This window comes from Pleurodeles waltl, chromosome 5, assembly GCF_031143425.1.
Source record: "Pleurodeles waltl isolate 20211129_DDA chromosome 5, aPleWal1.hap1.20221129, whole genome shotgun sequence".
Classification (NCBI taxonomy): Eukaryota; Metazoa; Chordata; class Amphibia; order Caudata; family Salamandridae; genus Pleurodeles; species Pleurodeles waltl.
Window position 1 is genome coordinate 267,309,228 of NC_090444.1, and position 19,118 is coordinate 267,328,345.

At 42.4% G+C, this 19,118-nt stretch overlaps 1 protein-coding gene across 3 annotated transcripts in view; it reads right to left on the reverse strand.

Annotated features, from left to right (window-relative positions):
• The window catches only part of PREPL (prolyl endopeptidase like), a 419,271-nt gene that overhangs the window by 284,858 nt on the left and 115,295 nt on the right, over positions 1 to 19,118 (reverse strand). For all 3 annotated transcript variants that reach the window (XM_069234002.1, XM_069234004.1, XM_069234003.1), the window contains one exon: positions 15,145 to 15,211. In XM_069234002.1, the coding sequence (XP_069090103.1) occupies positions 15,145 to 15,211 (67 nt within the window). The remainder of the gene's footprint in view (positions 1 to 15,144; positions 15,212 to 19,118) is intronic.

Genomic DNA, 19,118 nt, shown 5'->3' on the forward strand with positions numbered 1-19,118 from the left:
CACAGGATACGAATACAACCTGATAGCCAGGGAGGAAGTAGGGTGTTTATGACTTCAATGAAGATTTCTACGATGCAGAACTATGTCTAAAGGTATGTAACTTTTCCTTCTGCATAGTAGGATCTTCATTGATAGTCATAAACATTGAACAGAGTAGCAAGCTAAGAGAAAACTCACTACACCAGCTGTCAGGCATCTATAGCCTGTGAATGCTTAATGTGCCTGATTCAAGACATGATAAATTGCTTAAGGAGTTCCATCCCAAGGGGACAAAAGGAATTATTTAAATACATTTCTTAGTGTTTCTTGTCTGAATCTAGATGCAGGCCTAGTATCAGTGTCTAGACAGTAGTGTCTTGTGAACCTGTGTCAAGACCTCCAAGTGGATGCTTTACAAATGGATATGATTGGAACTAGCTAATCCAAGCTGTGGTTGCAGCTTTTCCTCTTGTATAGTGGGTCTTAGACCTTCCTGGTACAGTCTTATTTGCAATCTGGTAATATAAAGAAATACGAGAGAATATCCATCTAGCTATGGATTGTTTGGTGGTCGCTAATCTCAGTCTCGAAGAACCATAGTTTATGAACAAGTGGGTAGATTTTCAAATTCATTTGGAGTTATCTAAATAGAAATGTAGTACTCTTTTGACATCAAGAGAATGTAATCTTCTCTGCTGCAGAAGCAGGATTTAGATAAAAGGTAGGTAGAGGGCTAGATTGATTGATAAGGAACTTTGCTACCACTTTAGGCAGAAACAAAGGGTGCGTACGTATAACTACCCGGTTATCATGAAACACTGAAAGGTTCTACTGAACACAGAGCCTGCAATTCATTAACTCTACGAGTCAAAGTAATTGCCATTAAAAATGCTGTTTACTGTGACATGCTTTGCAGCATTGTCTTATTGATAGGCTCGAAAGAAGGACCCATCAATATTGATAATAGCAAGTTCAATTCCCAAGGTGGGTGAGGGGGAGGAAAGACCTGCTTCAGACCTTCTAGAAAGTCTTTAACTACACGCATCTTGAAAAGAATGTTGCAATGATAAAGATGACTTTCAATATGCAGTAATAGCTGCTACATGTACTTTGCCAGAGGATAATTGTAGGCCTGACTTGGCGAGATGTAACAAGTAAGGGAGGATGACGTTTTTGTGCTCTTTAATATGGTCATAGTTTTTAGCCCAACACCATTTGCAGAAATGTTCCTTCTTAAAAGCATAACAGGCTCTTGTGAATGGATGCTTGGCTTCTTTTAAAAAATTCATGCAATCTTCTGGGAGGTTGAAATGCCCATAATGGGTAATTTTCAGAATTACTTGTGGAATGAGTGGGATTGGTGAAAAAACATTTATTTAACACATTGTAGTGGCTTTGCTAATTTAAATCATGAGGTTGAGGTCTATTGATCTGAGAGACGGTAGGAAAGCTTTGAGAGCGAGATGTACAGCTTTCACTTCTAACAAGTTTATATGATAGGATTGTTCTTTTCAAGATCAAAGACCTTGAATGGAAAGGTGGTACATATGAGCGCCTCACCTTGTCAGTTAGGCATCTGATGATGGTTTTAGATGGTGTTATTTGTGAAAGGGAACTCTTGTAAGAAGATTCTGAGGGTTAGTCCACCAGGAGAGGGATTGACATGCCTTATCTGTTAGGAAAATCCAAACTTCCCAGAGACCCAGTCTTTGGAACCACTGATTCTTTAGGCACATTTGGAGAGGTCTCATATAAAGGCAAACGTTCGGGACTAAGGAGATGCAGGATGCCATTGATGCTAGAAGAGATGCTACCTTGCAAACTTTTGACCTTTTCCACTGTAGAAGTTGTGCACACTTCTTTTGTATTGATAACACTCTCACAACCGAAGTAAACACTTTTTCCTTTGAGAGACTTATGTTGCCCATAGGAAAGTGAGACACTGTACTGACTTTTCTGAATTGATCTGCAGTCCCAGTTTTGCCACAAGAAATGTTATGGTAGCATAGTCCTTCCTTCCCCATGTCTAAATAGTCTGCTCTTATTAACCAGTTGACAGCATTCAGATTTTTTTTTCTTTATAAATTTATTGAGAAGCCTCAGAACCAGTATTGGTGGCAATTGATTGAAATTATTTTTTTTTTAGAAAAGAAAGTATCTTGAGTATACCCCTTCTTTCTTCTGATGTAGTAGAACTCTTTCTATTGCTTTTTTTCTTCAGTAGAATGCGTTTCCTGCTTAAGGTTGTTAAAATGGGCTGTTGTGACTTGCTGTGGAGGGACTGATGGTGGTGTGTTGTGAAGTGGAGTGCATATCCACTTTGAATGATGTGTAAGACCCATTTGTCCGTTGTTATGCATTTTCACTCTTTTGGAAAAGATTTCACCCTTCCTCCCACAGGACTGGGAAATTGTGGAGGGGGTGTATACCTCGCATTGTTTTGCATGGAAATAGTTTTTGCCCTTGATCTGTGAGGGCTTTTGTGGGGAAGATCTTCTCCTCTGATAGTTGCCCTGGAATGGTGTTTGGGTTTGTAGGTGTTGTTGCAGATACTAGTAAGGCACCTAGGGGTTTGAACCCTATGATAGTAATATCTGCTGTTCTTAGGCTTGTACTAAGCTTAAAAGCTTTTGCTTAAAAGCCTTCTTCTGTTCTTCCAGGCCAATAGCTCTAAGAGTTTCAGCTTCATTCTTCATAAGAAGCATTTCTTCTTCTGTATATTGTCCTAAAAAAGGGGAACCAGAAAAGAGTAAGTATGCAATCTTCAATTGCGCATCTAACTTTAAAGATGTAAGTCTTAGCCACGATGTACGTTACAATGAAATGCCATGAGAAAAGGCAATGGCCGAAAGCTCTACCAACTCCACTGCAGAACTGATTAATTGGTTTGAGATTAAGGCACCCTCATTATTCATCTCTAGGTAATCCTGCTGCTGTGAGATGGCAGGTCATCCATGAATGATTTCATGCCCTCCTAAATCTCTTGATGGTATCTGCCCAATAGTGCCACTGCATTTCCACTTGTAGGTGCCGTGCCTTCTTTCCAAAAGCCTCAATGCTTTTACTTTCTTGGTCTGACGGCGCTGTGGTTTTCAGAGCCGAGACAAGTTTTCTTTGCACCGCTGTAACAACAATGGAATCTGGTTAAGGATCAGATTTGAGAAATTCCAGATCCTGTTGCGATGGTTGGTGTTTTTCAACAGCGTAGGTGTTCCAGATTTCACTATAGCTGGGTTCAAGGCTTTTTCCTGGACAATGTCCATGAGACCTGTAGGGAGAAGAAGGAGAGGTCTTGGGGTAGCTCTAGGCTGTAAGGTCTCCAAGATCACAGACACTGATGGTTGAGGAGAGTCAACTGGCATGTTAAGTGTAGAAGCTCCTCTTACCAGGGCGTCTTGGAAGGTGATGATATTGTGCACTGGTAAAACTCTAGTTGGAGAATGAGCTGGAGATGTCCGAGTATATGATGATGTAGGAGTTGTATCTGGAGATCTTGATTAAGGAGTCAAGGCTTTTCTGGGAGACTGTGATCTAACTGGAGATGGAGCCTTCCACTTCCGAATTAATGACACTGGTGTTGCTCTGGATAACTGTTGCACTGGAGACAGATTCAAAGGTTGTAAATGAACCTGCACAGAGTCAGTAGATGGAATTACAGGTCGGATTGGCGGTATACCTGTATCTTGTTCAGGAGATGAAGGCTCTGACTGCTGCGATAATCCTGACCAGTGAGAAGAAGGCGAAATCTCCATTTGAGTGAGTCTTGACATCAAGAGTGGAGTTACTGACGTTGTACATGTCCTTTGAGGCATAGCTGGGGTCTTCAGTGGAGAGATATATCTCTTCAACTCTGAGTCCTTCAATGATGAATGATAGGGTCTCAATGCTGAATGGTGGGATCTTGACATCGAATGTTGGGATTTTGACAACTGGTGAGCCTTTGATGTTGAGTGATGTGACTTTAACCTTGATTGTGAACGCGGAAGCAGTGCTGTGATGATGTTTGTTATTGTAGGAAGTTCTGCCACCAATTTTGATGTTGAACAATGGTGACGATGTTGTAGTCCTGTCGATGTTGAGTCTTTCTTTAAGACAAACAGGATACAGCTAAACCTTTCAACAGCGATGTTGATATCTTTGACATCGGTGAATGACGTTGATGTCAGTAATAACGGTGCTGGTATTGAGAGGGAGACTTTTTGGACTCAGATCTCCTTCTATGTGAGTCCGTACCTGTTTTTGGTTGTTTTTCTGGAGAGTGGCATGAAGAGAACCTCTCCATTCCCTTTCTTTTCTTCCTCTTCCTGTTCTGCTTTCATATCTTCCATCCAGCTGCTCAGGCTGATGCCTTCCCTGTCCTTAAGGATTCTTTGGATATTTTGCTGAAAATGTCACAGCCCTCTGAGGAAGCCACTTTATTTTCGCAAGGAAGACATTTTACTTTCTTTTCTGTACTCCTGTGCATTAGAGCCCACTGGGATCATGGAAATGTTAGATGGACTGTGTGCACAAATAACTGCTTCCATTACAGAATGTTCTTTCTATGGTTCAAAAATCACTAAAGAAATGCTTGAACTGTTGACGGAGTCAACATACGTAGCCACTCATATGAGATTGAACTGTTCTTTTAACTGCCTGTTCTGTTCTCAAAGGTTGATGATGAAAACACTGTGCATGAAGTGTTTCCATTGACTGAAGAAAATAAGGAATTTAATTACATGTTGGCAACCTTAAGCAGCAGAAATTGTGTGAGAACAACCCTGGTGTTGCAGCACTCTTTCAATGAGTGATTCTGAATCTGTGTTATAACCTTAGTTAGATGTTGGGGGGAGATAAACCCACCACAGATACCTTGTGTGTGTCAAAAGTAGCTTTCTTTCTGCACCCGGAAGGATACTTAATAAAGAAAGCAGGCATTCTGACAGAAAATCTCTTCAGAATTCCTGAAAAATTGCCAATACTTCACAAAATAAGTAGTGAAATGTCAAGTAAAAAGCTTTCAATCCTTTTGCTGCTAGGCACCCTCCATCCCTCACGTCCCAGTGCTAAGCTTTTTTTGGCTATCTGGGGTAATTTGCACTTAGACCCCTATCATTTTTTGTCCACATAAGGAATCCACAACAAATTTGCATCCTTTTTTCAACGTCCTGGGGATTCTAAAGGTACTCAGGGTTTGAGGATTCCCCTGGAGGGGACTGAGAAATCAGTCAAAACACAGCTAAGTTTTGTGTTTTTTGGTAAAAATGGCAGAAAAGGTGTTGCAGAAGAAAGCATTCGTTTTTTCCATGCAAATGGCATCAACAAAGGGTTGGTGGTGCTAAAATCACCCAGTTTTGGCATTTTACTGGGACATAGCCCATTTTTCCTAATTTTTGTGCTTCCAACCTCCTTCCAGTTAGCGGTAGAAATGGGTGTGAAACTAATGGTGGGTCCTGGAAAGCTAGGTCATTTATGGAGATCCTTCAAGGTTGAAATAAAGAAATATTGAAATTGAGTTGAAAAAACAGCCATTCGTGGCTTCGAACTATGGCAGATTTTCATAAACAATATACTGTTAGGTCCGCTGAACCCTTCTGGTTGCGGGGATATATAGAGCATGTCGGTTCAACAAAAACCCTAGGTACCCAGGGCCAATAAGTGAGCTGCGCCTTGCAATGGTTTGTCATTGTGTACTGGGTATACAGTAATTCATCTGGTAAAATATGAAAAGTGAAAAATAGGTATCAAGGAAATCTATGTATTTCTGAACCGGGCACAAGATATGGAGTTTGGAAGCAATGGTTATTTGCGCATCTCTGAATTTGGAGGTACCCATACTAGCATGTGAAATAGAGGGCATTTCTCAAAATGACCTCTTTCTTACACACTGTCTTACATTTGGAAGGCACAAATGCAGAGAAAGACAATTGGTAATAACAAATGTTCTACTATTCTGTGTCCCCCTAAGTCTCCTGCTAAAAATGGCACCTCACTTGTGTGGGTAGGCCTAGTGCCAATGACAGGAAACAGCCCAAAACGCAATGTGGGCACAGCACACTTTTCCAGTAAACTGACCGTTTTTTTCAAGGTGCCAAGCTGTGGATTTTGGGCTCTAGCTCTGCCAGCACCTAAGAAAACTTAGCAAACCTGTACATCGTTGAAAACAGACACCTAGGCGAATCCAGGCTGGGATGACTTGTGTGGCTCTCGCCAAGTCCGGTTCACCAAAATCCCTTGCAAACCTCAATATGTGTCTAAAAACACACATTTACCTCACATTTCTATGATGGAAAGTTCTTGAATCTGAGGGGAGCCACAAACGTCCTTTGATCCAGCATTCCTCCCCACAAGACTTGCAATAAAAATGTTACCTCACTTGAGTGGGTAGGTCAAGTGCCCCCGGCTGTAAACAGTCCAAAACATGACATGGAAACATCACATTTCTCCACCCTAAGGAAACCTAGCAAACCTGCATATTTTTGAAAACTAGACACCCAGGGGAATACAGCATGGGGTGACTTGTGTAACTCTCACCAGGTTCTGTTACACAGAATCCCTTGCAAATCTCAATATTGGTAAAAAACACATATTTCTCATATTTCTGTGATGGAAAGCTCTGGAATTTGAGGGAAGCCACAAATTTGATACCACCCAGTGTTCCCGTCGGTCTCATGTGCCTATTTTTCAGGGGGTGGGTGGCGGCACTGCTGTGTCTATTCTGCCCAGCACCCACCCCTAGACCTTTAAAAATAAAATCCCTGGTGCCTGCAGGCTTTCTGCCCTCCCCAACCAAAGGAGGGGTGGGGCAGACAGACTGTGTATATTTTTGGGGTGGGGTGGGGGCATTACCTTCCCATTCTGGGCAGCCCCCACCCTTTCCTAAATAAATATAAAAAGTCCCTGGTGACTAGTGGGCTTTCAGCCCTAGATTAGGGGCTATTGCTCTCCTCTGCCACCCAGGGGGCCAGAAAGATTGATTTAATAACAAAAAATCAAGGGGGAGCAAAAGCTCTGTGGTTTTTATTTTGGAACTGCGGTGACAATGCGAAGCCTCACAAAACCGTGCCGCGCAGCTTCACCAGAATTGATGCCAGGCAACACAAAGCCCTGCAAAGCGCCAGCGCGCAGCTGCCAGCCTATCAGAACCAATGCCTAGTGACACCAGGCCCTGCAAAGCGTTGCAAACAGCTCCCCATGATCAAAGCAAAGCCAAGCTTTGATGTACAGCTTTGCAGAACCAACACTGGAAGAAGCAAAGCCTTGCAAAGCAAAGTAGCGCAGACCGCGCACTAGGATTTAAGGTACTGAGTTCAACAGGCCCAAGTGGGTCTATGTAGCTGGCCCACATTCCATTGCGATCACACTGAACTTGTGACTGTATCCCAGTCCAGCATGACCAGATAACCGCCGTGAGCACTTTGTGCCTCTATGCTCTATTTTCACCTAAATCTTTAACATTGCATATCTCAATTTACTTATTGGATTTTTGTCATTTTGGTCTTGCTTTATTTATAAAATCATAATCTATTCCCAAACTGGTGTGAGGTCTTTTTGTTGTGTTTTCACTGTGTTACTGTGAATAAAGTGTTGCACAAATACTTTACACATTGCCTCTTAAATTAAGACTGATTACTCTTTGCCAAGCAACCAGAGGGTGAGCACAGGTTAATTTAGAGTGTGCATCTGACTAACCCTAACTAGGATTGTGGTCCCTACTTGGACAGAGTACATACCTCTTCCAACTAGAGACCCAATTTCTAACAGGCTGTAAAGAGCATAGCTTCCTAATTAATAGCAAAAACACTCCTACAACCTTAGCTAAAGCAGATTTAGGGGGTTATTCTAACTTTGGAGGAGGTGTTAATCCGTCCCAAAAGTGACGGAAAAGTGACGGATTTACCACCAGCCGTATTACGAGTCCATTATATCCTATGGAACTCGTAATACGGCTGGTGGTATATCCGTCACTTTACCATCACTTTTGGGACGGATTAACACTCCTCCAAAGTTAGAATAACCCCTTTAGTGACAGTATCTCTGGATTAATAAACCCTCTTATTGTTTGTTTTGCCTGACAAAGGTGGTCGAGAATTCAACAGTCTTTCTTTCCAGATTACATATCACTGTTTCATCTTGCTTAGAATATGTGCTTGCTTCACCTTTTCTCCTTCCTTATCCATACAATAATGAGTAGTATGTACACAAACTTAATCCAAAACGAGTTGCTACACTAATTGAACTAAAGAAATTGAGGAAGGATGATAAGTTATTTGATGGGCTCTCTGTAAACAAAGTGAAAGAAGTTCTAAACAAGTCCCATCTTGCAATGCTTTAATGTGTTGTCTTTCTTTCCAGATGTCGTATTACTGTATGTGACTTACCCTGACTAGGATTGCAGTCCCTACTTAAACAGGGTGCATACCTCTGCGGACTAGAGACCCAATTTCTAACAGTCTGTAAAGAGCATAGCTTCCTGATAGATAGCAAAAACACTGCTACAACCTTAGCTCAATCAATCAGATTCAGTGACAATATCTCTAGATCAATAAAACTTCTTATATATTATGTTTTGCCTGACAAAGGTGGTCGAGAATTCAACAGTCTTTCTTTCCAGATTTCGTATCACTGTTTCATCTTGCTTAGAATATGCGCTTGCTTCACCTTTTCTCCTTCCTTATCCATCCAATAATGAGTAGTACGTACACAAACTTAATCCGAAAAGAGTCACTACACTGACGGAACTGAAGAAACTGAGGAAGAATGATCAGTTATTTGTTGGGCTCTCTGTAAACAAAGTGAAAGAAGTTCTAAAGAAGCCCCATCTTACAATGGTCTAATGTTTTGTATTCAAATATGGTATGCAGAAGAAGTGTGGTGAAAATCCATTAAAATAACAGAGGGAGCTCCCAATGCTCCTTTCTGTTAAATACTGAATCATGGACACCAATCTTACATTAGTGAGCAGCGTCTGTGGTTCCAAAAGAATCGCGTAGGTCTGCATAATGAGTCGCAATTGCACCACTGAGTTTAAGAATAGAGCTATTACTTTTTTTTAAATGTACCAATTCCAGTGTGGGACCATGGGGGATTATAAAATGAGGACTCTACTGCAAGAAACATCGGTTACAAATCTTACAGTAAGATAGTCCCAAAATTGCGTTGATTGGCTGGAAGAGGGGCACATTCAGTATTTATGCCTAGTGATGGAACTCTTTGCACATGGTACGCGGATATGCAGTCAAGGGATTGTTATGTAATCATTTTCTACAAAGACCTACGACTTCGCAAATAGAATATTTTTACATATATAATTAAGGTTATGTATTACTTTGTGAAATAGCGATTCTTCAAATTAAATGCCAAGAGAATCTGAATTTCATTAAAGACACATAGACTAACATTATGCTTCCTTTAATGACACTCCACTCAGCACTTGAAAGAAGTTGAAGAACATTACAGAACAGAGCCCTATATAGAGTGCTCTATGTATATAAATATATAAGAAGTCCATGCAGCTAGTAATCTGCTTCTTTTAAATGCCAAATTGGTTCCTCCCATTAGAATGGATGTAGACAAGGAATCCTCTGCAAATGAAAAACAACAGACAAACAGATCTTATATTAGACAAACTTTTGGTTATTCTCTAGAACGAAAAAAGGTAAAGCATTAAAAACTCTAGTTAATGCAAAACTAAATTACAAGGACAACAAGAATTGCATCTTAAAACTAGAATAATATCCTTCATTCGCCCTCCCTTTTCTTTTCTTTTATGTGTTTTAATATATATCCACTACACAGGATGGGAGGGTGGGATGATGTTAGCCTCCGTGTCTTTAATGAAATTCAGATTCTCTTGCCATTTAATTTGGAGAATCGTTATTTCATTACAAGACTGCAGGCTACCATTGCACATGCTGGTAGCCCTTCAACACCACATCACACGTGCTCAACTGGCTTACAGTAAAGTTTGGCAAAAGTGGAGGAATTAGACCAGTCCACTGCTCTTAAAATATCCTCCAGTCTGCCGCCTTTAAAAAAGGACTGGCTAGACATTGCACCCCTCACAGAGTAAGCTTGAAATTTATGTATATCAACACCAGTTCGTTGCATAGTCCATTTCACCCATCTAGCAATCGTAGCCGTGGAAAACCGCTTTGAAGGGTTTTACAAAGGAAATCAAGAGCCAGCCAGTACCATTAGGGCAAAGTTCACTCATTCTGGAGTTCAAGTCTATCATAAAATGCACCGCACAAAGCTTTTTGCAAGAATCAAAATTTGGATTAAAATGGTGTCTGACAGTTTTCTTTCTTCTAGTAACCTCAAAGATAACCCTAAAGGCATTGTAAACACTGTTATTATCCTTCAAAGCTTCAACGTCCAATACTCATTGACAAGATAATAGGCAAAGTAGAGAGGCCAACGTCATAGAAAGTCTTTTCAGATCCATACACCTATTACCCGGCCAAGATGAAAACATAGAGAGGACTAAATTAGCGTCCTATTGAGTATCATACCTAGGTCAAGGTGGTCTCCTCAACCTAATACTTTTTAGCACTCTGCAAACCAAAACATTTTTTCCTACAGTCCTGCCGTTGACCAGACTATGCCCTGCATAGATCGCGGACCTATGGAAGTTTATCGTTTTATAGCTAAGGCCCTTGTCAAACTGCTCTACAAGAAAGTTAACTACTTCCACTATAGGCACTTCCATCAATAGGATCCAAGTCCCTTTCCAATCTCCGATGTGCCCATGTCTTCCAAATTTCTCTATATATGCTGTGGGTAACTGAAGCCCAGGACTCCTCTAGGAGTTCCTCAGCTCTTACCGAGATGCCTGACATTTCTCTAGATCTCCTGATACTCTCCAAGCAAGAAGGCTCAAAGTACCTGTCAAAACCAGAGAATGTTCCTCTCCATCTACGTTTTGTAAATAGGCTTAGCAAGACAGAAAGAAAAAAGGGGAATGTAACAATCTAGCTCCACGGTCATTAGAAACCATGCCTGTGAGACCCACAACTGAGTTATTAGAGCAAGTGAGCACCTCTCCTGCCTGACCTTCTTAAGAACTCAATGAATCATAGTGAAAGGAGGGAACACGTAAGCGTTGGTAACTTTCCAAGTTTGAAGGAACGCATTCACTGCTAGAGCACCGGGGTCTGGCATCCAACTGTAATATCTCCTACGTTGAAACATCAGCCTGCTCACAAACAGATCTAACTCCAGTTGGTCCCAAGTCTGAGACAGTCTTCTGAAACAATGTCTGTTCAGCTTCCAGTCACAGATATTTTGTAGAATCCTTGAATTCCAGTCTGCAGTAACATTTGCATTCCCAGGCAAATAGTCTGCTTTTAGGCTGATCTTGTGTTCCGAACAAAACAACCAAAGTTTCTTTCCTAATTCTCATAGGTCTAAGGATCCTGTTCTACCTAAGCGATTTATATACTCTACTGCAGAAACAGTGTCCATTTTTAGCAAAACTGCTCTGCTATGCAAACAGTCTTTGAAACTCATAAAAGCATAAAGACCTGCTGTCAACTTTAAATTAAATAATGTATGTGATGCAACCTCTCTGCATGTGACCACAAGCCACCAGTATCCTGAGCACCCAACCATGCACACCAACTAGTTAAAGTTGTATCCGACTCCAAAATGAAGTCTGGTGAGCACCAAAAATTGCCCTGCCATTCCAAGCTTCCAAATTTTCCAACCACCAAGATAACTCTAATCTGATCTCCCTATCTAGAAGCACCTGGTCTCCATATCACAATCCTCCCGAAGGGCACTGCTTTTACCCTCTGCAAAGTCCGATAATGTAAAGGGCCCAGAAAGATCAGCTGAATAGACGAAGACAGAAGACCTAGAAGCCTGGCTAGTTCCCTCAGTGTAATATATTCTCATTTGAGAACAAATTTTTATTCTTTCCAAATTATGGCAATCTCTTTAGGGGCAATAGCAGAACCACTTTCACAGTCTATTGTGAAACACAAGAACTCGGGTGACCTGAAGAACTAATTTCTCCCTGTTTACAATGAAACCCAAACTCTCAAAAAGGGACATGGCCATGTGCGAGTCTTTCAGAATCTGCACTTGGCATTGGGACATAATAAGACTGTTGTCCAAATAAATGACCATTCATATAACGCTCGCCCTGAAGTAAGATGGTACAGCTCTCATTACCTTGGTAAAACACTATGGTGCCGACAGGAAGCTAACAGAATTGATAAAGAAGTCCCTGCCAAGGGAATTGGGGGTAAGGTAGATACTTCCTGGCCATTGGAATAGTAAAGTGGGCATCTTTCAGATCTCATTTTGCTAGCCACTCCTCCTTTAGCAACATGCGCCGTAAAAGATGGAGCCCCTCCAGCTTGAAATGCCTGTAGACTAGGAACTTGTTCAGATCTCTTAGGTTTACCACAGGCCTCCACCCTTTGCCTTTCTTCTCCCACTAGGAACAATGTACTTACAAAAACTCTGTGCTCAAATAGGGCCTGTAGAATGGCTTCTTTCTGTAATAAGGATTTTACCTCTTACGCTACAATTTGCTGATGCATAGTGGTCAAGCTCAACTCTCTTAGGGAAACTGACTGAAAGGGCTCTTTCCAAAAATCTTTTTTGAACCTCTGGATGGATTAAAAAAACCAAGGATCTTGTGTAATTGTTTCCCAGTCTGAGGTGTCCTCCCACTCTTCTCAGGGAAGAAGGTAAAATTGTAGCACTCACCCTGAAATCTGATCGAGCCTTGACCACGTGACATGTTCCTCTTCTATGAAGGGCACGTCCTTTTTGGGAGTAGGAGGTTCCGGATTGGTATCCTATGCCGTGGCCTCTTGGCTATCTGTAACTCGTGAAGTGGGACCTCTGTGATGCATGGCTTGCAGAAAGTCCCTTTCTGTCGGCACTTGGGCTAAAGAGTTCGTGCATATTAGACTGCACCCTGTTGAGGGTTGTGAATGTTGCAACATACTTGCTCAGGGTTTTATCATGTCCTTGCCAAAGAGAAGACCTTTGGGATTTTCAGAAGGCTCTTTCTCCACAAGATCTCTGAGCTTCATATTTATTTTAATTAGCACAACTCTATGCCTCTTGGCATTAAGACCGGTGTTCACATTCCAGAGGAAGACCATGGCACTTTGGCTCCATCCGCTGAGTAGATCTATATACAACAGGAGTTCGTTGACGTGTAGCTCCTCCACCATGTCACTTATTCTCGCCAGGCGTCCAACCACATAAAGGAGGTGGTCCTGGCATGGCAGAAGGGACCTCTCAAGCCCCTTCCTTGGGTCTCTACGCAGCTCCAAAACAAAGGTTTTGAGCTCTGGGTCTAAATTAGTGGTAAGACTTACCTTATCATGTAAATCAGCTCTTCATTAATTTTCCCCTAGGAAATCTCTGAGTGCTCTCCTTCCTGATCAAACAGGGTATTCTAATGAGGGACAGTAAATACATATAAATACAAAGGGAGACACCAGTAATAGCTGGGGAAAAAGACTCTAAGATACTTAAATATAAATGAAAAAGGAGAGAGCAGTAATAGCTTGGAAAAGCTGAGGCAAAAGGACCCTAAGGTACTTAAAGTACGAGATCCTCAATAAAAAGTCAATCTATGTGAACAGCTGATTGCGGGGACACTGTAACTATCAACAGTCAACATGATGCATTACAATGTCCCCTGTCAGCCGCCAGATGCTAGATAATACCCTGTTAAAGGCCCAAACAAAGATGGTGGTGTGCTATAATGCATCATTACCTGAAAGGACACATCTGTTGGATGTGGCCTACTTCAAGCACCCACAAGAAAACACCTGATCGCTGCACTGCACAGATCCACACTGCCACAGACCTGTAGGCATAGACTGCTTGGGATCGGATTCCCAGGAGGCCGGAGCGGGGGCGCTCTGCTATGTGTTTTTATGCCCAAGGACTTAAGTGTAGGCCTAAGTTAGGGCACAACCTGAGCTAGGAATAATCAAGAGAAGATGATCGCCAAAGCAATTACTAAACAACTAATTCAACAACTAAATAAACAAATAAAGAAATAAGATAAGATCTAACGATCGTCCCTAAATGAGTTCCATAAATTGGAAGCTGCTTGACTAAGTAATCTTTAAGAAAAAAAACACAATATAACAATCATGAGCAAATATAAACAGATAAATATAATGAAATATAACAGGGTACTTATCTGCAAAGAGCATCATTTAAAAAGATAAGCAGATTACTAGCTACATGGACTTCTTATATGTATTGAATGTTGTGTTCTGGAATGTTTCTTTTGTAATGTTAACTTCTTTCAAGTGCTGCATGGAGTGGCATTAAAGGAATAATGCATAATGAAAGCCTCCGGTCTTGCAAGGAAATATATAATTTTTAAAGGCAATCTAGTAAATTAATTAAAAGGAGACCCGTTGTTTCTTTAAATGCTAATCGATAGAAAGACACAGAAATGTTGTGATTTGGTTGTATGCCTGAATACCAATAACAAAAATGCTGCCTTACATAAATATCACAGCTTAAATATAGTTTGCACAAATATCACTCCACTGAGAATAGATTTTCTATTATTGACTGAGGTGATGAGTTCAAACAATATTTAAGATCTATTATTATTGTCCAACGATATTTGGGCCACAATATTCTGATATCAAACCTTGTGATTTTACTTTATTGCAATGGTAGTTTTTGTTCAATATCAGCATTTTATATACAAATCCAAATATATTTTTAATTTCAGAACTGTATGAACAACAAGATAAATATATTTTGCTAAAATACTGGGGGAGATGCTATTTACAGACTTTATTATAGAATACATTCTAATTTTAAAAAGAAAAGACAGTTATTTGTAAGGCAGTCTGATTTTCTGATGTCCTGATATAAATAACAGTAACACTTTTTTGAGTATGGACAACTCGACATGTAGGGGTTCCTTTTGATGCTTCCAAAAGTAACTAAAAGGTGCATCAAGGATAGTTAAAATAGAGGCAAATAAAGATAATACTACAAAACAGTGTTCTGAAATATGCTGTAAAGGACAATCCTACAGCCTGGATCATCATCAGGAAACAGGTGAATGTTAAGCATCCTATAAAAGACAATAACTTGGCCTCAATATTAACATGTACCATATATAATTACTGGGCATTCAGGATATACAATGTAGGAAAACAAGTGAAAAGTATTGCGTACCATCATTTTGCCTTGCACGAAAAATGCCGCCTTCCTCTTCAAAGTATGTAAAATCACTGATTTTGATCTGTTGAAATAACAAGAAGGATTGCCAAATCAACACTTCACAAACTTACATAGATCAATTCTTATTGTCACACCCATTTTCTAATTGTTAACTTAAAGATGTATAGAAACAAATGTGCTCCCTATCAGAGAACACAAAGGGGGTCATTCTGACCCCGGCGGTCATGGACCGCCGGGGCCAGGGTTGGAGGGAGCACCGCCAACAGGCTGGCGGTGCTCCACAGGGTATTCTGACCGCGGCGGTTCAGCCGCGGCCAGAAAGAGAAAACCGGCGGTCTCCCGCCGGTTTTCCGCTGCCCTGGGAATCCCCCATGGCGGCGCAGCTTGCTGCGCCGCCATGGGGGATTCTGACACCCCATACCGCCATCCTGTTCCTGGCGGTTCGCCCGCCAGGAACAGGATGGCGGTATGGGGTGTCGTGGGGCCCCCGTAAGAGGGCCCCACTTTGTATTTCAGTGTCTGCCTTGCAGACACTGAAATACGCGACGGGTGCCACTGCACCCGTCGCACCTTCCCACTCCGCCGGCTCAATTCTGAGCCGGCGTCCACGTGGGAAGGATGATTTGCACTGGGCTGGCGGGCGGCCTTTCGGCGGTCGCCCGCCAGCCCAGTGCAAATCCCAAAATACCCTCAGCGGTCTTTCGACCGCGGAGCGGTATTTTGGAGGGGGGAACTCTGGCGGGCGGCATCCGCCGCCCGCCAGGGTGAGAATCACCCCCAAAATGTGTCCTGCTTTACTTAACAATATACTGCTTAAATACATTTGTCTTCCATTTACACCTGTCTGAGCGTTATCACAAATGTGTTATATGTAAGAATATTCAAATCAGATTACCCATTTAAAACTTGTGAAAACAGAACAAACTTGTTTATGAATTGTTCTGGAAAATAGACCGATACTCAATATATGGAGACCAAGCATGCTTGGTCCTCCACTCCACATGTCATGACACAAATCATGTTAACTTAAAGTTTCATATTCTTTAATTCCAAGATCCTTTTAAGGCAGGGATAATGAAGTCAGTACTTAGAGCTTTCTTTTATTTCTTTTTAAAGAATAAACAAATTAAACAAGCCTCATACATCAGGATTCACCTAAGATAAGGTGAGAATACTGTCTGGTATACAGTGCTTCTTTGCACTGCCCTCACTCACATAATGAAAGAATTATAGATTGAAACACCAAGTCCAGGCTTGAAAATGTTGCATCAGTGAAAAGACAGCCTTTTTGATTATTTTGTAAAAAGTGTCCTTTTAACCCATGTTTAGGAGTATGAGTAACCTCCACCTTAAAATCAATTTCCTCTTTTAATTTCTAAATTCTAGAGCCATCTCAAATTATATGCGGTCTGAAAACCAACACTATTAAGTTATCTGTAGTATGTAATGTGTGTCCCGGGTTTTATTCTTTTGTTAGCGCATGACTTTGGAAGGAGTGTAGAATGCTCTTGCATGTGAGAGATTTGAACGCTGGAGCAGAGTTCAGTTGGATGATACCAGCAGATCTGTATAGTGGTCACTGCGGCTCTGTTGTACCACTTTCTGAATATATTGTTTCACATCACTTTGTGTCTGTCATTATTTGAATTACCATCATTCATCATTTAGCGACAAGCAAGACAATACTTGGAGCAAGCCACCAAATTATCAACTATTTACAAAGACTAAGGCCCTCATTACAACACTGGCGGGCGGCAACCACCGCCTGCCAAGTTGTAACCACCGTGCCGATTCTGACATCCCCGATGGGCCGGCGGGCGAAACATGGGAGCCGGCTCAAAATGGAGTCAGCGGTGTTGCGGTTGTGCGACGGGTGTAGCTGCACCCGTCGTGCTTTTCACTGTCTGCTCTGCAGACAGTGAAAAGCAGTGTGGGGCTGTGCCTGGGGGCCCCTGCACTGCCCATGCCAAGTGCATGGCCAGTGCAGGGGCCCCCAGGGGCCCGCGACGCCCCTTCCCGCCAGCCTTTCCATGGCGGTTCCTACCGCCATGGAAAGGCTGGTGGGAAAGGGACTCGTAATCCCCTGACAGATTACATCCGCCGGGACCACCGTGGCGGAAAACCGTGGTCGAAATAGGCAAGATTGCATCGCCAGCCTGTTGGCGGTGCAATCGCCAAAACAGACCTGGCGGTCTTTGACCGCCAGGGTTGTAATGAGGGCCTAAATGACTTACATTTCAGTCTTCAGCTGCAGCACCATTGCCAAATGCAGATACGTCAAGACACTGATTTGAACTTTTAAGAATCAATTGTCCCAGTGTAGGAATATACACCTTGTGTCCTAGGGCCGTCTTCACGTTGTTGCACACATAATAATAATAAAGACGGTTAATCTGTGACCATTGACCCTCGTGCCATTTCCACTCTGCACAATTCTGCCACCATTTCAACATCATCATCAACCTCTAGTCTGGCTGTTTGGTGAAGGATTGCTTGGGCATGTGTGGGTTGAGATGATCTTTGTTTCAACAATTAGGAGCATGATAGTTAGTGCTAACTTTCATTTGGGATCAATAAGAAATGTCGAGTTTGGTGTCTGAGAAACTGTAATTAAAAATCCTCTTTAATGGCAACGTCAGATTTTAAGTTACAATTTTGAAAATGACACTTTTAGAATGTTGGCCTTTTCCTGCACTATCTGGTGGCTGTAGCCTGCTCCTGGGTCACATGTATCGATGCAGTTAGACTTTGTTTATTAATCCCAGACGGCCACACAATAAAGGGATAAGGTGTGCCTGGATGTGACATCAAGAGGCAGGATAGGCTGTGCCCTGTCTTCACAAAAAAGACTTTTCACCACTGCATAGTTCATGCAGCCAGCTTGGAGCAAGCACAGGCATGAAACTTAAAGAAACTCAAAGGGAATGCTCTGGAAACTTCTCCTACTTCAAAGAAGGCACCACGTATAAAAATAGGACCATCTGAACCACTCTTATGTATACCCCTAGACCTGTGGATACTACAGAAGAAGGACTGCTGTACTATTTATGCTGCCAGAAGGACTGTCCCTCTGTTGCCTTGCTACTCTGCTGCCTGCTGCTCTGAATGCTGAGGACAAATGTACCTGCAGCCTTTATGCCATGCTGAAGTGACTCCAAAGGTCAGCTGACTGACCTCCTGTTCTGAGCTACAGGGACATAACAAGCTCCAGAGGCTTCCTGCCATTGCAGAGCTGCCCTGCTGCCCTCTGCTACAGTGAGGTCCTGATACCCAGGGGGTATCCCTCAGGTTCTGGACCCTTGGTGTGGCATCAGTTTAGCTCTCCTCTCAAGATAAGGAAGAATCCTGATGTTTTTGGTTCCCGCAAACGGGCCTGTTCGTGTCAAGATCTTGCCACCTGCGCCACCTGACAATGCAAAGTTCCGATAAATCCGACTCTGCACGCCACAGGACTGCCAACAGTGCCCGGCAGCTTGAGATTTACACTTTGTACTACAGCATCAACAGCTCACAGTGACCGCCAAGAGGATGACCATCTGCAATACCCGGCCTGCACTATGTGCTACTTCGACGACCATTTGGGACGCTCTCCCTGATACTTGCATCCTCCTCCACCATGAACTGAACTTTTGGGGCTGGGCTTTGCAGGTAACTCTTTAAGTGGGACTAACCCAGTCCCTGTATCCGGCCCGTACTCCATGGTGGTCAGCCTGAACCTGTTGACTGTCAATCAGTCTTGTACGACTAGATAAGAAATCACCCAATGGAGGGACTTCTATGGGGAGGCCAATGCAACCTTAGGGGTAAGTAGTCCCCATGGGGGGCTGGTAGAATATGCTCTTATCTCCCTTAGTTAGGAAATAGACTCAGAGGGTGAGCTTGTGATCCCTGAGGGTGGGAGTCGTCACTTCCATCAGGTCAAAGTGAATGGGATCCCTGTCATTGCTCTGAAGGACACCGAGGCTAGC